This window comes from Aristolochia californica, unplaced genomic scaffold (assembly GCF_029961685.1).
Source record: "Aristolochia californica isolate CCGP_79_NKW_82.1479 unplaced genomic scaffold, dmAriCali1.0.hap1 SCAF_15, whole genome shotgun sequence".
NCBI classification, from domain to species: domain Eukaryota; kingdom Viridiplantae; phylum Streptophyta; class Magnoliopsida; order Piperales; family Aristolochiaceae; genus Aristolochia; species Aristolochia californica.
The window spans coordinates 23,083,788-23,107,115 of NW_027181826.1; the positions used below are offsets into that span (position 1 = coordinate 23,083,788).

General features: G+C 37.7%; 2 protein-coding genes across 7 annotated transcripts; one reads left to right on the top strand and one right to left on the bottom strand.

The window, feature by feature from the left end:
- The first annotated feature begins 8,241 nt into the window (after positions 1-8,241).
- Positions 8,242-14,842, top strand: LOC137951585 (subtilisin-like protease SBT2.3). The gene is made up of 10 exons (XM_068798346.1): positions 8,242-8,930; positions 9,585-9,738; positions 9,911-10,308; positions 10,651-10,746; positions 10,842-10,914; positions 11,272-11,554; positions 12,349-12,680; positions 12,887-13,157; positions 13,235-13,516; positions 14,249-14,842. Exons 1-10 carry the CDS (start codon positions 8,725-8,727, stop codon positions 14,668-14,670), a joined length of 2,517 nt encoding a protein of 838 aa, XP_068654447.1. The 5' UTR covers positions 8,242-8,724; the 3' UTR covers positions 14,671-14,842.
- A 323-nt stretch (positions 14,843-15,165) lies between these two features.
- LOC137951873 (protein FAR1-RELATED SEQUENCE 5-like) lies at positions 15,166-21,090 on the bottom strand. 6 transcript variants are annotated; one of them, XM_068798835.1, is made up of 11 exons: positions 20,959-21,090; positions 20,720-20,802; positions 20,471-20,514; positions 20,031-20,085; positions 17,063-19,931; positions 16,941-16,975; positions 16,786-16,858; positions 16,614-16,692; positions 16,480-16,521; positions 15,877-16,393; positions 15,166-15,755 (listed from the first exon to the last, which is right to left on the bottom strand). In XM_068798835.1, exons 5-10 carry the CDS (start codon positions 19,909-19,911, stop codon positions 16,352-16,354), a joined length of 3,120 nt encoding a protein of 1,039 aa, XP_068654936.1. In that variant the 5' UTR covers positions 19,912-19,931; positions 20,031-20,085; positions 20,471-20,514; positions 20,720-20,802; positions 20,959-21,090; the 3' UTR covers positions 15,166-15,755; positions 15,877-16,351. The 6 variants fall into 6 exon arrangements, with proteins under 6 accessions (XP_068654936.1, XP_068654935.1, XP_068654938.1 ...); XM_068798834.1 differs by having other exon boundaries at positions 20,711-20,802; XM_068798837.1 differs by lacking the exon at positions 20,720-20,802 and having other exon boundaries at positions 16,489-16,521.
- Between the last annotated feature and the right edge of the window lie 2,238 nt (positions 21,091-23,328).

Genomic DNA, 23,328 nt, shown 5'->3' on the forward strand with positions numbered 1-23,328 from the left:
ACACAAAGAAATTAGTACTTGAAAGAAGAGAAGTTCAATTAATAGCACGTAACAGATGTTCTAGCAGGAAAAGTGAGCTCCATGGAATGAGATCCATCTTCAACTTAAAATGGCATTGCAACAGTGTATGACATAGTTATACACCAAATCATTCAATGCTGACAGTGTGATCCAGAAGATGGTCCACAAAATTTCTTTTAGCATCTATTCACATATGGAAGCTTCCCTTTTATACTGGGTGGAAAGGAACTTACACACCACAAGGTTTCAGAAACAATGATAATAATGAACAAGGACAAACACTCACCCTAGACGCTTTAGCAAAAAACAAGCAGAAATTCACTCCTTCATTTGCAACTTTTTCAAGAAGAGAATTGGAAGAGTAGTAGACTGAGTCTACGAAGAATGCTATAAGTAAAAAGCTCTACAAAGTAAGTAATTTTAAATAGATATCAAGAACATATATATTTCGGTTTAGGACTCCTATCATGGAATTGAGACCTGCAGTCTAGGCATGGGAAATTGAAAGGGAATGGACATCTTAGTTTCTTAACAAAGATGCTTTGCGTTCAACATGTTAGGTTTTATTCAACTGTTGTATTGTCTTACTTGCAGTGTTAAAAATGCAACATGTTCATCTTCTTCATGGAAGTTGCCAATCTCACACTGTAAGCAGCATGAGATATCAACCTGAAAATTCTGCTAGCTTGATAGCATATGGGTCAGAGTTCACTATCACATAAGATACACCTATAAGAGTCACAATCTAGTGAACCTATTTCAGTGCGAAAAATGCTCCCTTACCAAATAAAACTTTGAATAAAGGAGATCCAAGTATATCTTAGAGCCTACAGGTGTTTGTTCAGCGAGCCCCTGCTCATGCCCCTGAATGGAATTGCATATCCCGGGAAAAACAAGAAAGGGGTTTCCAGATTTTTGAGTTTAAGAAGAAAATGTTCAACTCCAAATACCATTAGTGCCTAACTAGGAAAGTGCATGGAAATCCAATCCATTTCCCCTGGTAGATATAAGTGCAAATTCCAAGACATAAGAGACGGAAATGAATACAATAAACAGTAAATTGCTTGGCTAGTTTCCTTTCAGTTACGCTACCAATATAGTCAGCAAGACCTGCAGTAACTGCCAACTACTTTCATTATCATTAAACTAAATCAATAACTATATACAAACATCATTATGGACAATGAGCCAGTATTCAAACATTTGCATCTTTTGCTAATTGCCTTAAAAATGTTTCCACATAGCATCTGTGAGGAAGACAAACAAATCCATCTCTACCTTCATGGTGAAATCAGAACTTTAAATAAGGGTGTTTCCAAATTCAAATGAATTCACATAAACAGGTGCTTATCATTGTTCTTATTCGAAGCCTTAGGTGTATCAGCAGCATTTAGATCCTTAGATATCAATCCAAGTCGTAAGTAGTGCTAATGTCATGTCGCGATTTTTTTATGTCTTGCTGTTCATTGTTAAAGTAAGATGCATAATAGGACTCCCATCCAGAGTTCTTATTACCTTTGATCTGCAACCAAATAGACTACGTATGACACCACTTGGTATTTGAACCATGTCTAAGATCAAATTATGTTGATTGAATAAGGTTGGACACCCCAATGTACTACAAAAGCACTACTATCCAAAAATAAGAAATTTTAGTATACTCCTAATGTCATGCTCTTCAAAAGACAAGGACACAGTTTTGATTTTAGTAAACAGAGTAAAATAAGTAATGATGGATGAATCAAGAGAGAAAGATCAAAAGACTTATTTCATGCTCTTCAAATAGAAATATTTGATTATCAGAAGTTGTTTGAATGACTTTTACGAAGGTTAATGACCTTATCTACAAAAGGCCAGAAACACAAGCATGAAATGTTCATTTCATTTGTAATAAGCTTTGGTTAACAGAGTTGATTCATTTGGGGCTTTAGACCCTCCTTGGAGCTATTCAAACAAATAAAAAGAACACTGATGGATTTGGTTTAACAAAATGAATTGAACAAATTAGATCGTAGCAAGGGTGTTTGCTTAAATTTGTTGTAAAGGAATATAAGTAGGGAATCAACGTGAGTTCCGACTTGCTTTATTAAGAATTTCTAATGGGTGTACATAATCAAACTAAAAGAGAGTAAAGTTCTGGAATAAATTCTTCTTGAATCATTATTTCAGCAACTTCCATTTACCTATAGAAATCTATGCCACCAAGAAGAAACAGCTTTATGCTTATTTCCTTATAAATCTAATGAAGTAGAGAGAGAGGGAGAGGGGAGAGAGAGAGAGAGAGAGAGAGAGAGAGAGAGAGGGAGAGGGAGAGAGAGAGAGAGAGAGAGAGAGAGTTCAGCAACTTCCATTTACCTATAGAAATCTATGCCACCAAGAAGAAACAGCTTTATGCTTATTTCCTTATACATCTAATGAAGCAGAGAGAGAGGGAGAGGGGAGAGAGAGAGAGAGAGAGAGAGATCACTTGCAAACATGTTCACAAAATATAAAGCTGGTATTTTTTTATTTTAAAATTGTAGAGTGTGAGAGAAAGGAATCAAATGCAATTGGAGAAAGCATAGCCCTAATCAAATTTTCAAGTGGAAACCAGCAAAAAAGCATAAATAGAGGCTTGCCCACTACTCGATTCCCATGAGCACTTAGGCTGCATTTGGCAGCACAGAAAGTAGAGAAAAAGAAAAAAAATATTGGGTTTCTTTCTCTTGTTTGGTAGGGAAGAGAAGTTAGGAAAAAAAAAAAAGAAGAGAAAGATGGTTTCTCTTGTTTGGATGCGCATGAAAATGAACAAGAAAAATGAGAAGAACTAAAACACTTTGAAAAGCTTAAAAATCAAAATTAAGACAATCATAAAAAATCTTAATTATTATTTCTTTGTGAATTTGATTGGTTCTACACTTAAGCCTTCACCTTCATATAGATCTTTTTAAACCTTATAGCAGCATCTTTGCCAGTACACTTAGGTGCAGAATGAACTAAAAAAAAACGTATACATTATGTAATGCAACAACAATTATGACGTTGCATTTATGTCGCTTTTGAGCTCACAATAATTCAACATCAAACTTCAACGCAGAAAAATCTCAGTAATTTACACAATACCAGCATTTGATTTTAGTTTCATCATTTACAAGAATATAGAAGGATTACTAACCACCAAATCCCCAAATACCAGAAAAAGAAAAAAATAAAGCATCACTTTCTGAGTCAATCCTATGTCAATATTCATCTGCCCATAGAAAACTAAATATTATTGGTCTTGGGCAATCATGAAGTAAGCAGAGAGTAAGAAACTGAGTAAGGATTGTAAAAGATCAATTTTTATTCTAGTGTAGCACCAATCAAATCATAATCATCTTCTTTGATTAATCAAGCCATACCAACGCTAAAAAAATGAAATTTAAGTTAGCTCTGACATTTTCATTGCTCAGTTTAATACATCCAATCTTCAAACTCAGAACTGTATGAGCAGCTACAGTCGGTCTAACTGATGGGTCGGGCGTTCCAATAGAATGCCCTTGTCGGTGGCGCCTGCAGTTCAACGCTCTTTTACTCAAAAGTTAAATATCGCAGTGAAAAATTTAAACAGTCTTGATCAGCAGTGCATTGAACATTTTAGAGCAAGATAACCATTTCAGGAAAGGAACGGAAAAAAAATGCAAAGCAGCAACCTCGAAACCCACAAGGCAAAATCTAGACTTTTACAACGACTGCAAAAGGAGAGCGTCAGTTCTGATTTCTGAAAGCATAGAAATGTGATATCTGAAGCACCCATTTGGAGAGAGAGAGAGAGAAGAGGATGGACAGATATGAGAAGGACGAAAGCGAGCAGAGGGAAGGGTTGTTACGAGGGAGAAGTTCAGATAGATAGGGAGTTCTTTAATATTTTTCGGACTTACAAGGCGGAGGGATGTCTTAAGAGAAAAACATTTCCAATCAGATAAATAGATACGACGATGACATTATCAGTTTTCCAATGGATGATGGTCTGTTTGCCAACTCTCAACGAAATTTACAACAAACGAGGATGCTCCAGGGGGCGATTTCAAGAAGAAAGAAAAAGAGAAAGAGCTAAGGGGGAGGGGGGAGAGTACCTGTAACCGGAGAAGGCACGCACGATCGTCCCACTGGCTCTGGCCTCTCGGCCCCTGTAAATGGGCAGGTTTTGAAACTCATCCCTACCTTAAGTGGGGTGGATCAATGCAGCTTTCCAAATTAAACCTGCCTTGTCATCCATAGGTGCAACCAGTTTAAATTTAGCCTAAAATTAAATGAAGTGACTTAGTTTTTGCATAATATTTTGAGGCCACATATGTAAGTGTGGTGTAATTGGGTTTATTTTAATGAAAAAACTAGTAGAAAAAGTAATAGTGAAACTATGTGTTGGCCCATATGGTTTCTTAAGAAGGGGTCGATTGAGAATTACAAGTTTAAAAACTTTTAAGTGTGGAATAATTGATAACGAGTGTTTTGTTACTGTTGTTCCCTTATTGGTATTCACCACTCAATAACCCGAGCTTGGGAATTACATAAAAAATTTTTTGACTCTCTTTTAAGCCATATGTATGTTTAAATACATGATTTATAATACAATTTGCCTAAGAGATTAGCTAGATTTTAGCTCTAATAAGGTACTTTCTATCTAAATTTAACCAAGTTCTAAATGAACTTATCACAAATGAAAAATATAAAAGAAAAGTAAAACTTACATCCTTGTCAATTGGAGAGAAAACCTTCTCCTATGAGAGATCCAAACTTACTAACCTTTGTAGCACAATATAGAATGTTGGAGTTTGACTATGATGAATGCAAAGAGATGGTGGGAGAAAGAATAATGGAATTTTGCAAGGTTTTGGCTTACTCTTTCAAAAAAAAAATGCATCTTAGGAAGAATTCAAGAAATTGAGAACAAATGCTAGTGGATATGTCAATAAAAGCCCATTAACTTCTCAAGAGGAGGTTTGGTGGGGTATTTATAAGTTACCCAAGCCAAACTAGTTGTTTTTTGCCCATTTTCAAAAAGTTGAGTTTATATTGATCGATTAGTGTAAAGTAGATGATCTATCAATCATGTGTAGCCACTATTTTTTTTGTCAAAACGTGACTTATTGATCGATCAATATCTTCCTGTTGAGTCTCACATTTTAAGTTGACCATTCAATGTATATGGTATGATCAATCAATTAGAATTCCCATTGGCAGTGTAATGCAAGTATGATCAATCAATTAGAATTCCCATTGGCACTGTAATGCAAGTATGATCAATTAATGATTTTGCTATGATCGATCATGTTTTATGTCTCTGACTGGTAAAATTTTGTACGATTGATCAGTCTCAAAGGTTCATTGATCAATCAACTTGAATTTGCTTTGCTTGGAAAGTATTCACCTATCAATCCAAATGGGTTAATTGATCATGCTTTATAGCACAGATTGGCCATGTTATAAATGATCAATCATGCTTTATATTTTTGGCATATGCACTTCTAGTTGATCAATTGTTCTAGTGCTAGTTCATCATGTAGACTTTTAAAACATGAAAAATAATGATCCTAAGTGATTCTAACATGTATAAAATGTATGTGTGCATTTGTAAAACCATGTTTGAATGCAAAATATGTTAGAAGACTCCAAATTTGTATTATACCTCAAGTTTTGGAAGAAGTGGATTGTTCTCACGTATAGAATCAATTTTTGGCTTTTCTCAGTGATTCCTAAAACTCTACTATCCATTTTTTTTTTATCTTCTAAAGGTGTTTCTTCAAGAGTTATTCGACATTCTATGGAGCTTGAGGACTTGGAAAAATTGTATCAATTCAATGTTTTAGACCTTGAAATTGATGTTTCTTAAAAAAAAAAATATGTGAAATACTAGATTTGTAATTACCAGCTCAATAAGTTTTGTTATCATCAAAATCAAGAAGAGAATAACATTTGGTCAACACTATGCTGGTGAAAATTTCAATGCTAGAGATTAACTCCATTTTTTTTTCAATTTTGCAAGGGACTGCTCAATTAAGTTATTAACTCTTTAAGTTTATTTTAAATAGATACTATTAGTAGGAAATAATTATTGGGGACAAAGAAGACATGGATTTGAGTGAGAAACTGTAAGAGTTAAATCGGTTAGTAAGGACTAATTAATTAAAATTGAGAGCTTTACAAAAATCCTTAACAATTCTAATCAATTGCTCAAATAACTCATAGAGAATAAATTAGAACGGGAGAAGAGAAATATGAATAGGATTTGTTCCTCCTCTACTTCATGTCTGCATTTGAATTTATTCTTTGAAAGTAGAATAAAGATGGAAAAAGTGACCCCATAAATGCTTTTTTCTCCTAAATAGGGAGCGTTATTTGGGAACCAAAAAGACCTTTTGGAAATATTTCTCGAAAGTATCTTATAAAAAATATTATTAAGGTAGAAACTTAGAAGACAATTGGTCTAATAACTCATGTAAAAACCAATGTGAATCTAAATAATATTTTATTGGCTAGAATGCATAAGAAAATGTTGTATTAGTAAAGGCTCAAATATAAACTAAGATTTAGTATTATAATGTTGTCATACTGATTCAACTGACCAATTTTTTAGCAAGTTTGGACCTGTTGGTCAAGACTATGATGTGCCCGGGTGGATACTTGAACTTAGGTTTAATAATATCGCGACTAATCCAATACGAAAGGCCATTTGATATAAAACATACAAAACAATTATCTCAACCGTCCAATCATGATCAGACAACTGAGATAGATGATTGAGATAGTCATTGATTAGACAATTGAGATAGTCATTGATCATGATCGAATGACTGAGATAACGTTTCTCATATTTCATACCAAATTATTTTTCATATTGGATAAGCACTCTGATAATATTAACAATTTTTTTTTTTATTTCACAACTTCAAGGTACTCTTATCTTTGAACTCAGCAGCCACACCCATTTGTCTTTTTCTTCCACAGGCAGCTTAATTACAGGCTTCCACCTGCCTAAATCTTGTCGAACTAAGAACATGCTTAACAGATTATGGATTATAAAAAATATGATTCTTCGAATGCCACTCATGATTCATTCATTCGCTTTAGTGGTGCTAAGCATGTGCTACTGCACTTGATGAGGAAGAGTGATCGATACTCCACTGCCATGGCCGGTGGTCAACTTTTTCCTCCTTTTCTCTCTCTTGATTCCAGTATTTTCCTCCTTGGGCATTTCCAAAACCCGTTAATCAAGTGGAGCTTTGTAGTTTGTATTGTATATTATTCCATTATAGAGTAGTTCAGAGAAAAATCCTGACTTTGTCATTGTTACTTATCAATTGTTGATTAAAATGGCACTATTAGACTCGGGGGTCTGAGCTGAATTGTGGAAATAATATAAAAAAGTAGCATTATGACATTTTTTTGGTATTTATTTGAAAAAGTTTCTGCATTTTATTAGGAACTGCAGGGGGGAAAAACCAAGCGGCCGTGAGGACATGGAAGAATGGGTGATCACTGGTCACCGAAACAGAAACAGGAAGTTTGTCCATCCTTCTGGTGGGCTCCATTGAAACGACCGTTGCTCTTTGCTACCGGATTCAAGCGTGAAACCTGTTCAAATTTATCCAGAAAAGATGTTTTTGTCTCAAGCCATTTGAAGGAAAGTATCACACGGGCTTTTTTTTATTTTCACATCTTCGGAGAAAATTATAAAAGGGAGTCATTTATGGAAATTAAAGATGTAATCTGACAAAGAAGGGATATGTGCGTTAACCCTTTAAAGAATTGAAAGTAGAGGGACATGGTGAGCTGAAGAGTGGCACAGTGGAAGATCCAGTCAACAAAGAGAGAGAGAGAGAGAGAGCAAAGGGTGCTCTGTAGCCTGTGGCACGGTGGTGATCTGTAATTCATTTATCTCGTTAAAATATATAGAACGTTGGAAGAGAACAAGGGGCTGTGTGCCTGGAAAAAGGCTGCAGTCATCGAATTTCTCCATCATTCCCCGTATGAGTACATTTATAACGTCTCTCTTCCATGGGACTTTCTCCGGAGGTGGCGTTTTCCTCATTCATTGTCTAGCTGTTTTTCTGCTCTGGGATGTAGAGAGCACTACATGACACACTAAGTCACGGTGACCCTAAAACTGGAAGAAAATAAAGGAAACTAGAAAAGGGACCTTCGTCCCCTTTAACAAACGTTCATATTCTCTCACACCACCCAAGAAAGAAAAAAACACTTGTAGAATCTCATCTCGGTGCAGCAATCCTCATCCATCTTTTATGAACTAAGGAAGCATTAGGAGGGTGCTTTTCTCGCCAAACAAATTCTTTCTTTTTGTTAACTCGTTCTGTTTAGCTGGCTGTTTCTTAGCTAAATTCCGAAAAAGGGTATTCACTCTGTCACGAAGTGCTTTTTTTTTCTTTGTCTACGGAGGACTCCGGAAAACAGGGTGACTCAATCTACTACGGAGTGTTGAACCTGCGGCAGATTCTCTTCTCAACTATTTTCATACGGAGGAGAGGGAATGACTAAATCTATTTATAGAGGGTTGAAGCTCTTGCAGATTCTTTACTCAGCTATCTTGAAATAGCAGAGAATGGTCTCTATTTTGGTGGTGTAACTACAGAGTGAAGAAGGATGTTGAGTTTCACGCAGGAGTTACTGCTGATGTTTTGAATTAGTACTACTGTATTTTGTTGGGTCCTGCTTCGAGTGCCTTAAATGGAGAGCATTTATTTGTTGCATTTATTGGTACTACTACTGGGTGTTGGAGGCCAAGTCTTGTGCCAGGATGATTCCGATGCTGCGGTTTATATTGTTACTTTGAAGCAGACTCCGGCAACCCATTACTACAGTTATATGAAACTAAGGACTACTCATTCAAATTATGGGGCTCCAGGAAGAATGAACCACCTGCATAAACCATGGTACTTCTTTTACCCCCTCTTTAACGGTCGAAATTGTTCATTACCATTTCCTTTTTTTTTTCTTTCTTCAGTCTTTTGATCAACAAGTTTCAATTAGTCGTTGTTGTCATAGGATGTCAATGGCTGCCACAGTTTCAAAGCTTACTGGATTTTTTTGCCATATCTCGTCCCTTGTTTCAGTATTTGTGATTTCGTTTGCTAAGAGCTCACTGTGACATGGTTGACTGTGACCATCTGCCTGCCGTATTAGCAATGTCAATTGAGGTCAAGGGATGGGTTTTGCCATTTTCCTCACCATCCCTCTGTTTGTTGGAGTATTGTAAATTTTAGCTACCTATATCTTTTTTTCAAGTTATTGTATTGTTTTTCCTCTATTAGTCTGGTTGTGGTATGGATGTGGAATTCTTGGTGCTTGCACTTCTGTTTCGAGTTTCCTCATCCAGGATCTGTGATTGTCTGTGTTATTTACTGAGGGATAGGAATTTCCAATTAGTTTTTGGTGTCAACTTGGTAATCTGCCTGTCAGTTTTTTGCTCATGTTGGCAATACTTTAGGTTATATATCTTATATATTTTTGTTCTCCGGGAAACTGGGTGCTTTGTTTTTATTTCTGTTCTTGATGAGGTTGATCTCTTATTTGTTTTTTATATTCAGGAACGTGTCAAGATCTCACAGGAGTTACAGTTCTTATCTAATTCGAGTACAGAATTTATTACTGAAGCGAGTCTTTAAGGGGGAGAGCTATCTGAAACTCTATAATTACCATTACTTAGTTAATGGCTTTGCTCTTTTTGTTACTCCTCAACAGGTAACTTAGTTATTATTTTTTACATTCTATCTGAATTTTCTTATTAATGTTACATTTTGTTTGCTTGAATAACATTTGTTATTAGTTTGGTCTTTTAAAGTCATTTAACAAAACTAGACTCTTGCAGCCAAATGTTTTAGATGATTAATTTGTTGATCTTGATTTGTAAAAGGCAGAGAAGCTTTCAAGGCAAAGAGAAGTGGCCAATGTGGTTTTAGATTTTTCTGTTAGAACTGCAACCACTCATACCCCAGAATTCTTGGGTCTACCCCGAGGGGCCTGGGTGCAAGAAGGAGGGCCAAATTTTGCAGGAGAAGGAATTGTAATAGGGTTTATAGATACTGGCATTGATCCTACACATGCCAGTTTTTCTGATGATGTTTCTGAGAACAGTTATCCTGTTCCAGCCCACTTTTCTGGAATATGTGAAGTTACAAGGGATTTTCCATCTGGATCCTGCAATAGGAAGCTTATTGGGGCCCGCCATTTTGCAGCATCGGCAATAACAAGGGGAATCTTTAATGCTACTCAGGACTATGCTTCACCATTTGATGGTGATGGCCATGGAACGTGAGTTTTTTTTTTCTCTCTCCACCATGTAATCCTACAAAGGCAAGCTGTTGAGTGTTTTTTTTCCCTCTGTTCTCCGTGTTATCCAATAAAAGGAAGCCTTCGTATTGTTCATGTTCCAACTCCCTGACCTGCTAAAGATGCCCAAATGAGCAACCTAATCCAATTCTTGTATAATAATGAACTATTATAAGTTCATTTCTAACCTCAAAATTGGACACTTGTAAGCCCCTATCAATGTAAAATTAAAAATATTGAGATCTAAACTTTTTTCTTGGAGTGGTTGCATTTATGAGTTCTTTTTCTTTTTAATTCATCTTACATAAGCTTTACCAAATGCAGGCACACAGCTTCCATTGCAGCTGGGAACCATGGGATTCCTGTCATTGTGGCTGGGCATCATTTCGGAAATGCAAGTGGCATGGCACCTCGAGCACAGTAATCAACTACATTTTAATTGTTTTATTGTTAGTTGTGAGTACAAATGTGCATCTCTGTCAGAGGTTGATTCATTTTTACTTAATGTGCTTCAGCATTGCCGTTTATAAGGCCCTATACAAGAGCTTTGGTGGATTTGCTGCAGATGTTGTTGCTGCTATTGACCAGGTAAATGATTAAAATTGTCTATGATCTGTACGAAACTTTTATTGTTTCTCAATCAAGCTTCACCTCCTTTTCTATGGTAGTGCATCTTTATACTCATTTTGGAATTATAAGAGTAAAGCAGCAATGAACTTCGTGATGTCAAATAGGAACCTTCCACAATGAATATCCATCCATCATGAAAAACCTTTGTGACCTACAAACTGCAGCCAAGTGAAATCCATGTTTTCCTACACCATTGCAAGCTCCAACCAAATTTTTATACAGTTATATGTCCGCACTTAATCCACTATTTTTCACTTAGAATTCTATGTCCTTATGTCATTATGTCCCTTTGATGTTTCTTGATTATAATTTCAGGCAGCTCAAGATGGAGTTGACATAGTGAGTTTGTCTATCACTCCCAACCGCAGGCCTCCTGGGTTAGCGACATTCTTCAATCCCATAGACATGGCTTTGCTTTCAGCAGTGAAAGCAGGTATCTTTGTTGTTCAAGCAGCAGGAAATACTGGGCCTGCACCCAAGAGCATTTCTTCCTTCAGCCCATGGATTTTTACAGTTGGTGCAGCTGCTCATGACAGAGTTTATCAAAATACCCTTATCCTTGGCAACAACATTACCATCTCAGGGGTTGGACTTGCTCGTAAGTTTGCTATTATTCTTCTCCAAGATTCTTGCTATTTCATGGTTTTCTTTAGGTTCATATATCTTCCATGTCTACCTTTGTTTTTGGTTTTGGTTTCCCCCCTCTTTTCAGCCCAGACTGATTCAAGAGGGGTGGAGAAAGGTAGAGATTAAGTCTTCAGTTCATGAAGAGCCCTTTAGTCCCTTAAGACTCATTGTCATCTCTATTCTTTTACTTTCACTCCAAAACAACAATGCATATAAGAGTAAAAAGGGCAACTTTTGCCATTCAAGAAAGAGAAAGATAACATTTAATAAGAACTCTTCAAAATCACTGGGTTCATCTTGATTTTTGGGAAAAGTGTTTTTGGTTGACTTCATCAAGTTCTTAAATTTCAACTTAGTAAGATTAAAGTGGGCAATCTCAGGTAGGTATATGATTTGTTCTATAGCTTTTTAATTGGCCTTAAAAGCCATTAAGGCCAACATGATTGGGAATTATAAGTCCAGCCAGTACCAAGTTGAGTTGACTGGTATGGTTCTAAGGTGACAAGATGCATTCCTGGGGATTGTAACCATGTTGTTTGCATAAAGTTATCTTCTACCACTGCATGACTGTTCTTTTTTATATGATTCTAAAACATATGGGCCTTTGAAAAAAATAACTGAAACAGACAGGTATTAACGCTTTAGGAATGACTTAGATTGAAGTATCTACTATTTGTTTTCTGTCTCCCTGGCAATCAAGGACCTACTTTTAAACTTCAATAATGGATGTATACATGTGGATGCTGACTTTTATTCTATTTTCAGCGGGGACTGATGAAGATAAGATGTATACCTTGGTTTCTGCTACTCATGCTTTGATCAATGATACAAGTGATGTCAATGATATGTATCTGGGCGAATGCCAAGACTCAAGTCGTATAAATGAAGATTTGGTCAAGGGCAACTTACTGATATGTAGCTATTCAATCCGTTTTGTGCTTGGCCTGTCTAGCATCAAACAAGCACTGGAAACAGTCAGAAATCTCAGTGCAGTTGGTGTAATTTTCTACATGGACCCATTTGTTATTGGGTTTCAGCTCAATCCAACTCCAATGAAGTTGCCTGGTTTGATAATTCCATCAGCAGATGATTCAAAGGTATAAATTGGCATAGCAGTTTATTTAAAAGTCCTAATTGTTTCTAAAGCACTGCATTACATTCCAAGAGTACATCCAAATTCCTTGCCTTAACTGTAATTCCTTACTCTTTAAAAAGAATAATGTTTAAGTTTCTAGTGACTGCTATTTATAAAATGTACCTTAATTGTTCTGGTTTTGCTCACTCTCTTTCTTCTTTTTGACAGGTTTTCCTCAAGTACTACAATAGTTCCTTGGAAAGTAATGAAACTTCTAATCAAATCTCTAAGTTTGGAGGTGTTGCAAGAGTATTGGGTGGACTAAAACCCAACTATAGTAATTCGGCTCCAAAAGTGATGTATTATTCTGCGAGAGGCCCTGATCCGGAAGATGGTTTTCTCGATGATGCTGATATACTGAAACCAAATCTGATAGCCCCTGGTAATCTCATCTGGGCTGCTTGGAGTTCTCTGGGTATGGATTCTGTTGAATTTGAAGGTAGGAGATTGAACATTGGGTGGTTTAATTTTTTTTACTTTATTTTCATTTTTATTTTGACAAAATTTGTCAATCAGGAGAGAATTTTGCCATGATTTCTGGGACTAGTATGGCTGCACCTCATGTTGCTGGGCTTGCTGCGCTGATTAAGCAAAAATTTCCCAGTTTCAGTCCTTCAGCAATTGCTTCAGCTCTTTCAACAACTGCTTCAGTTTATGACAACCAAGGAAGCCCCATTATGGCCCAACGGTCATATAGCAACCCAGACTCAAACCAGTCACCTGCAACTCCTTTTGACATGGGAAGTGGATTTGTGAATGCCACAGCAGCTTTAGACCCTGGTCTGGTCCTTGATTCAAGTAAGGCCTCTGTCCACATTAATTTTTTGGAAATAATATAAATTTAACCTTTTTTGTTGAAAAAAAAACTGTTCAAAATTTTAGGAACAAGAAAAGAATTAAAATCAGGTAAAAAATTACCGTGTCATGCTCATGATTTATCCTTCATTTATGACACTTGTTATAAAGGATCATTTTAGGTGCCCTTTTGTCTTGTATGCACTACAACTTGGATCCCATACATGGATAATTTTCTCAGGTCTGATGATACATGAGGAACAGATAAAATCTGACTGTGTACAGACAATTATCCAATTTGATAGTATAAACTTTCCTGAGGACAGACCATGACAGTGTTCAAAATCATGTCAATTTCAGTCTTTTTGAGGGATATAGGTCATACAGTTCACCTCTCTTCTCTGAGCATTTTAACAATAATCAGTGTAATGGAAATTATCAACACATGCAGGTGTTCCTGAAGAAGTGCAAATGAATCTATCAGTGAATCTCTCCTTGACTGAATTTGGTTCTAATTTAAATTGATTTCTACTAATTCAAGATAAAAATTATGCTTAAAGTACCACAATTTTCTCAAACTCTGACATGTTAATGAAAAAACTATGACAATATTATTCACAAAAAGGAAAAAAAGATTAAGATAATAACTTTCTGATGCATGTATTTTCTATTTGTAAAGATTTGTATCGAATGCTTGGCTGGTGCCTGAATCATTGTCTTGCTCATGCTTTACAGGCTTCGATGACTACATTTCATTTCTTTGTGGTATAAATGGATCCAATCCGGTCGTTCTGAATTACACTGGCCAGCCGTGTGGGAGTTCTGCTATGAATGGGACAGATTTGAACTTGCCCTCCATAACTATAGCCAAGCTAAACCAGTCAAAAATTGTTCAAAGAACAGTGACCAACATTGCAGACAATGAGACCTATGCTGTTAGTTGGACTGCTCCTTATGGAGTTTCAGTTTCTGTGGTCCCGACTCACTTTTCCGTATTTAACTATCAAAAACAGATACTAACTGTTGTCTTTAATGCTACCATGAACAGCACCTCTGCCAGTTTTGGAAGAATTGGGCTCTATGGGAACAAGGGGCATATTGCTACAATTCCACTATCAGTTATAACGAAAATTGTGCCCAGCACTACTTTCTACTGAAAGAGATCCTCATGGGGTGTGTGGTGGCTGTGTTTTTATATGTTTATTGACCCATTTTTTTACTTTTTATTTCTGTAAATGAGTGTCAGCTTGATATGTAGAACAGTGGCCCATTTAGTTATATGAGATAAATCTTTTTTGCATTAATGAATGTTTCTACTTTCCAAGGTTACTTTTTTAGCTAGAGAGATTTTTCTAGTTGAGTGCTAGCCATTCCCAAAAAGCTGTCGTATAAAAGTTTGGAAAACTAGTGCCAATGTGAATGCACTTCATGGTGTCATTGATTTTTCTAGTCTTTCTTCCTATCTTGCAATTTTTTGTATCTACAACCATCAGTATGAGCCTTTGGAATGATTCTTCGGAATGATGAATGCTTTTGCTTATTTAAATCAATACACAACACGCTTGCTTTGGACAACCATGATGGTGCTTTTGTTCAGTAGATTCCATAGCCGTGCTTCTGTTCAAGAGAATCATGAAAATTGTTCTGCTTCAATTATGGTCAATGAATATAATATTTTACTGGGTAGGCAACATAAAAGTGATCTGTTGACAAATCTGCTGGTTAAGAAGATAAATCTCAAAGACTTTGTACATCAAGGTTTCGGGCATATGGTCATTTACATTGCAATAATTGAGCCTCCACCCTCGAAAGTCATGCGCAGACATTAGGTGGAACAAACTGATATAATGACACTAGAGGTAATATGTACAGAATAATACATGTTGTACACTCTTTTGCTCTTTCTCATTTGCTAGGCATGCAGCTTTCTTCTCTGGTATGCCTGAGTGATCTTCTAAAGAAGCTTTTTTCTTCTAGTGCGAGATGGTAATAAATCCTGGATAGCCATTTTTCATCTTATTAATCAGGTACTAGTATGTGAGAATCCACTTGAAACTACGGTTGCCAGTCAAAAATTGCAAGCTTTTCTCATGGCTCTGTGGAACTTGAGTATGGCATGAGGTTGAGCACACGTTTGTCCAGGAACTTGAGAGACATTGAGCTTATCAAACAGAAGCCATCAGGGCCTGGAGCAGCTAGAGAGGAAAACAACACCTGAAATCTGGCAAATATTCTCTTAAAACTGCAAGGAAAATAAGAAACATTTTAAAATCGGGACAACAAAGTGGTTTACAAATGTTGATTAGAAGAGAAATAAATAATCATTCAAGAAAAAACATCCTTGTGGAGATGATATTACCAACCTTGGTTCTGTACCAGACACGAACCAAATTATCTAGAAGAGCTTCATCAGCCACTCAGCTGATCAATCTGGTGCATAAAGACCCAGCTATCTCCTGATCATCATTGAGAGAGAAGAAGAGGTCCCAACTGAACACTCTAAAAGACTTACTTCCAATCTCATATACCAACGTAGAGACTATTTTATCTGGCTTTTTCAAACAAATCTCACCTCCAAAATACCAAGAAATGACAACAGCCACACCGATGAAGTATGAAAGCACAATAAGGTACAAGAATACAGATATGTATAGCTGAAATCCTGTCCAAGACAATGACTGGACAAAAAGGGAAGAAGATACAAAGAGGCTTTCTGTTGATGTTTTGCTCACAAACGAATAGAATATGTATCACAAAGATAGAAAGAATGCTCTCAAAGAGACAATAGAAAAACAAACTCATAGCCAGATAGTAAGAAGGAAAACACGCCAAAAATGTTCATGGTCCAGGTGAGGTTCGTGTTCGAGTCATAGAGAACTCCTACAACAAGGTTTAAAAAACTTTATCAACTTAAAAGGCCAATATTTGGGAGACAATAAAAAAGGATTTGTAGACCATCAGTATACCTCATTTACATTGAAAAGCCTTGGATTTGTGATATTAGTCATCTGGTTGAGGTATGTGGCTTAGTTTTATGGAAATAGAGCACCAAAAGCAAGATCAAAGAAGAGAACCATAGATCCATTCAGAACAATCATACCTGAAAATAACTATTGGGCCCAAAACTGGGGAGACCAGGAGTGCCATGTGTGTCAAAATGATCACCCAAAGAAAGACACCTGTCATATTTTCATTTTTGTTTTCAGGAAATCTAGATCAATGCATCAAAAGAATCATAAGCTTGTATACCAATTGAAGAACAGTTTACTCACAAAATTCCATCTGAGAATCCTGACTGATCTGCACCGAGCATGCTGTGCCCACGTAGATCACTTGGGCCAGGGTCTTGCCAAATAATAAATAGGTGAGGATAAATCAGAATATGGATCAGATTTCTTTATCAAACAGCTGGAGAACAGAAACATACCTAACATCAAGCCACCGCCAGTACCAAAACTTCCCCTGAAAGACCAAAAAGAGATAAGTCTTTCTACACAGAGAAACTCAGGAATAAATTCCCATGAAGTCATAAAGCATATAAGAAAGTACCCGATGGGCCTCAATCTTGGACACAGAGACTTGTCATGATCATGCTCCTTACAGAGACTACATTTAACACTCTTTGCAGTTTTCTCAACACCAAGTTTTGAACTAGAGTTTCGTGGCCGTCCTCTTGCCTTTGATTGTTGTGGGTCACAGAAAGATATGCTGTTCGGTGTATTATCCACCTCACTTTGAATGAAATCATCCCCTTGACTACTGCCACTTGCTTGAGTCTCAACCTGCAAAACCCTAGAAACTTTTTTCCTGGAACCAACAATTTTATCCCAAGCTTCTCTAAGGGCTCGCACTGCCACATCATAGTCCTGGACAGATGAGGCCCCTGCCTCAGCACATCTGATAGCTTGTTTGCACAAGTCACTGTAACGCAATGAGTAAGATTTACGACAGTTTGTTTGCATCGCAACACTTCGTCTGTCCAAGCCAACCCCACTTTTAGCATTTCTTGTCCATCGTTCTAAGATGTAATACGGTGGAACTGATATTATATCTGATGCTGTCAGCACGATTAATGCATGCCTACAGAGAATGCCTGAAAATTCAAACATCAGGCAACTGCAGCTAACTCTCTTTTCAGGCACATTGAAAATAACTGTACACGATCTTCTTTGCTCCTCATAGCTTGACACACTGTATGTGTGAATTGTTCCTGCCTCTTTAATTTTATTTGCCACATATCCAAGACTTTCATATATTTCCTCCTGGAATTGTAAAAAAACAGCTCGTGTATAGATGTCTGCCATTTGCTTTTCAATTGGCAATCTTGATTTTAACATTGGTTTGACACGTACTGTTTGAACATCCTCTTCAAGTTCCTTCTCAAATCGACTAGTCAAAGCTCTTTCATAATGCATAATGAAGTCTTGCAAGGTGGTGCTTGCATTCAAAAAATCATTAAAAAATGAGTTTATGGTTTCACTTCTTTGACTGGTAGGAAAGTGAGCAAAAAATGTGTCTCGCAAATATATCGGTACCCATCTTTGACGAGCATTATATAGAGAATGAAGCCATTCATTGTCCTTGAGTTTGTATTTACTGATAATGGACTTCCAAGCAGACTCAAACTCATAAATTGTCTCACTCAGGCTTATGCACTTCTGGAACTCCTCCTGAAAGAGCGGGAATGTACGATTTACATGAGACAACTGCTTTGGCACTTCATTTAGAATTTCCCATGTGCAAAAACAATGATGAGTTTTTGGAAAAACTTGTGCTATTGCAGCTTCTATGCCTTCATCTTGATTAGTAACCATAGTGACCGGATGGCGACCAGACATAGCTTCAAGCCATGTCCTGAATAACCAAACAAACGATGATTCGATTTCTTTGAAGAGCAAGACACAACCAAATAATATAGGCTGTTGATGATGGTTCAGTCCTGTGAATGAAGCAAAAGGGATTTCATAATTTTCTGTCTTGAACCTTGTATCGAAACAGACCACATCACCAAAGTAGTTATAAGCCAACCTTGATCGAGCATCAGCCCAGAAAATACAACACAAAGATTCATCTTCATCCTGTTGTGTAGCATAAAAGAAAGCAGGATTTTCAGACTGCATCCGCTTCAAGTAGTCGAGGATACTTTGGGTACTTCTTTCAGGGCTTCTTTTTCTCTTCCGAACAGTTCCATTATGGTTGCCGATGCCTTCTTCAGGGGTGTCTAGATTGTTAATTTGCCTTTCATTTCCACCAGACACCATACTTGTTTCATTTTTACCCATTTTTTCCTCCTCGGAACCTTCCAACAATTTTTTTGAAGCATCAGATGCATTGCTATGTGTTCTAATGCAACGCATTTTACTTGGATCTAGAAGAGCATGGTTATGCTCTTTTACAAACTTTGCAACAACCCACTGTCCATTACTTTGCTTTTTTACCATAACCATTGCTTCACAGCCTAACCTTGTAATGGCTCGTGGTCGGTATATTCTCTCTTTCTTATTCTCATGCTGCTTAGCACGAAAGCCCTCTTTGCAACAAACAAATTTCCTGGCAATAACTTCTCCATCTTTCCTAGAACGACGGTTCTTACTTATACGGCTCCGAAAACCAGTTCTCCTGGCGTACGTACTGTAAAATATCCTAGCTGCCTCCTCAGATTCAAGCTCCATGCCCTCATATGGTTCCATATTTCCATTGATTTCTACATTTCCAAGTTCTTCACGAGCTACCATCATTCCATAGTCCCCATCTGTACGAGATTTAGCACATAATTTTTTTGACTCAGATGCAACCTTGTGTGATCGAAGGGCCCGAGCTTCACTTGGGCTAAGTAAGGGATGGTTATGTTCCTTGACAAATTTTGTGACTGCCCACTTTCCAGTATTAGTCTTTTTTACCGTAATCATGGCCCCACAGCCTTCCCTAGTCACTGCTCGTTGCCTCCTGCTTCGACCTCCAGTGTTTCCCTGTCTATTAGCACGATAGCCCTCTTTGGAACAGACAAAGTTCCGAGCTATATTTTCCCCATCTTTCCTTGAACGTCGATTTCTACTCACACGGCTACCAAAACCAGCCTGTATAGCATATTCATTATAGAAAACCCTTGCAGCTTCTTCAGATTCAAATTCCATACCTTCATATGGTTCTATAACTGTTCCCCCTGAACTCCCTATCATATCACCATTCTTGATGGCAAAATGAGGTTCTATATCTGGTGCTATGCAATATTCATTTGGATCATTGTGGAGTAGAGGCCCGCCAGAGTTTCCTCCCCCATCATGATGTGTAACAGCCATATGTCCAACACTAAGTGGTACATGACATCTGGTAGGGTCAACTTGAGGCGGAATATGACATTCAGTCAAAGCATCCTCTTCATTTGGATTGCCGTCCATTATATTCCTTCACATAAAAGCTGGTCAACAAGCAATTGCATGAACGAGACATTGCTGACATTAGTCGGTTGGAAAACACAAATGGGAAGAGAGAGAAAGAGAGAGAGCATTTTCAGAACCTTATACTGGATTTGCAAGTTCCACAGACTACCAACATGAGCACCTGCTACTTTCCTGAAAGTAGTTCATGCACAACAACTCACCATGAGGAAGATCTCCTTGTGTCACATAAATTTAATGAAAATAGTTTTGCATATAAAGAGTATTTGAAGCAGTAAGTTATTCATATAAAGTACATTTAGATATGAAAAATAAAGAGTGGGAGAGTCTTGATGTGGATTAGACAATAAATCATGTATTTAATAAAAATAAGGTTGTTCTTAGTGTAATATATCTATCTTGTCATTAATGGTACATTAATGTCCTTGGGTAGAGGAATATGGTATAAGCAAATAGATTGAGTTTCTGTAGTTGTCCAAACACAGTTATTCTATACACAGTTCAACCATTACATGTTATTGTATTCAATCAATTTGATGAATTAAGAACAATGATCCACCTCATTTTCTTTAATTCAGCTGCACGACGGATCAACGGAGGGTACTGCAATGCAACAGTCATGAACACCAGTTAACAAAACAAAAATCGCTCAAAACTTAAAAGTTTAAAGAGGAGCAACGTCAATACCGATAATAACATCAATTCAGTAAAGAAGTACAGACAAAAAAAAAAAAAAAAAAAAGACGAAAACAAATGGAAGTTAAAAGTAGTCGCAATTAGAGCACAAAACTCTCGTTACATCCATTACTTCAGCTGTGAAACAGTAGCAAATGGCTTTACTCCAACCCGAGCGACTCACGCGAAAAAAGCAACTAATCCCATCAAGCTGAACTGGATCCAAACCACGCAACAAAACTAAATTCAACAAACAATTCGTTCAATTCACGAACGCAGAAAAATAGAATCAATTACAAAAGATTCTTCGGACGAACAGATTCTGACCAACAATTGAGAACATCAAACTGAAAAGAAGGGGAAAGGGCGTACCGTAAATTGAAATATTTGGAGTTTTGAAAGCGTGTCTCATCCGTATCCTTCTCTCCGTTCTTCTTCCCGGTTCGATTCGTAAAGATACCGAGACAGAGTCGGGAGAAACCAATGGGGGGGAAATTTTTTGTTAGGGTTTGGTAGTCCGAGGGACTACCATCGGTCTCCCCCGATTTGATGCCCCCAGTCGGGGGAGGGCACGTGAGCCATCAGACGGATGACTCGCTTCTTCTGGGCCTGTCGGATAAAACAAAACGACTCGGACCTCCGTTAATGGATCCGTCTCGTTTATCCGCGAGGGCCTCTTCGTTGATTAGCTAGAGGCTGCTAGGAGATTTGGAGAGTTGGAGACTCGGCCACGTCAAACACGGTCAATTATGGGGGCGTTAAGCCCACTCGTCCATTTTGCTATTAATCCTAGTTAACACGGGGGCACGTAAGAGCGACTCAGCAACTCAGTCTGCCAAGTTCCAACCAGCCAAAATAAATAAATGACTTGCGAGAAATTTTGCAGCTATGTCTGGTGCTATCAATGATGGTCGCCCTGCGGGAGCTACAGAAGAAGATGATACCGTTAATTCTTTCGAAGAAAAGAGATCACACCTGGATCCTGTCAGTAAGATTGATCTTACAAATGAGACCATTTCTTATGAAGATGAAAGGCTCCTTGGTCATCAATCCCTGAATGGAGATCAGATTAACTGGACTGTTTTCTCATGCAGATCTTCATGCACTGGTCAATCGCCTGGGCGGCGTAAAAGGAACCATGGCTCCAGCAGATTCCATGAATGTGGGTACGCAATTATTCCATTTTCTATCTCAACACCTGGGTTTTTCTAATACTGAGATACGTTTCAAGAAATCTGTAAAAACGATATTTGATACTTCGTATTGCTCTTAATTTGTTAATACAAAAATTTATTTGCAGGGTCTTCAACATCTCTGCGCTGGAGTTAAACTCATGCATTGACCGCTTTGCTTGGAGAGACTCTAGAGAGGGTTACTGTGGCACTCGTTTCAAGTCTTCAGTTCTCCCAATTCCTCCTCGTTTAGACCCATCCTAACCATGGCACAATCTTCTAGAGGTTCTTTTTAATGAAGGTTTAGTGATATCTCTTACAATTCAGAACTTTTCTGTCATAAAGCCGCTTAAGTAGGCCGAATCTTTAACCTTTAATCTGGCTCGAGGTTGAAGATTTAGAGCTCTAGAAATGTGCACATTTATTGCTCTCCTGGGTCTGCATGCATGAGAGAGCTCTATATAAACCGTCTTCATCTCTTCTGTATGCAGAGTTCGTAGTACTCCAGTCATGGCTTCTCAGTTTGACCTCCAACTGAAACTTTCTGTTGCTTTTCTTTTGGTTTCACTCCTATTCTGCAACACTTTTGTCCCCGGTGACAGTCGCAAGCTCAAAGTGACAGCCCATGTGGGGACCGTGAAGGGAGAAGAAAATGTGAGGCTGAAACTGGAAGAGACGACTCTGCCACCATTGCCGCAATTTCCATTTCCACCACCGTTTGTGATGCCGAAGCTACCTCCTCTTCCTCCACTGCCTTCAATCCCAACTATTCCCATCTTTTCTCCTTTCCCTCCTTCCAACTTCCCTCCTTTACCATTTCTTTCACCACCTCCACTGTGAGCTTAGCCTTCCGACTGGACTAGGGTCGTGTTTGCTGTACTGGAATAACCTTTCGTAGTACCGTTCTTTAGTACACGTACATGGCATAAGTTTTTGTTGATCTCTCTGTACTGAGAATGCACTCTGCACTATGGTCTTTTGTTAGTTGAATGTATCTGAGCTAGTTTGTGGTGTGTACCATTGTTGATGCAAAAGAGAGAAAGAAGCAGCTTGTGAAAATGTTTCGAGACGGAACAACCTTGTGTGAGATGTTGATCTCTCGATCGATCGATCGAGAGAGAACAATGCAGCTTGAACATACAAAAACAAGAGATTTAAACACTTATCACCACCCTAAGAACTAAAAACCTGGTTCCAAATTTGATGGTGGAAATCTTCAATAGTTTTTTTCGTTCTTCACATAATAAAAGCAAAAGTATCGAATAATCAATAACCACTAGCATTAGACCCTCCAAAAGCGGCCGAGCCACCATTTCTCAACGAGACCCAAGTTCCCTAGATGAAAATACACATTGATCACGTTTCTTTCTCTCTCTACTGCAAGAAGAAGATGAAGAGGGAGAAAAGAGCTTTGTAAATGGGAAAGAGGGAGATGGACACATGAGAGGGAAATTGCCGGCTTTGGATTTGGGATATCATATTTCATCAAATTATGTAGATTTTTAATCCTTAAATTTGTTTAAAATGTTACTTTTGAAGGATCGGAAACCAAATTTCTAATAATGGGTAG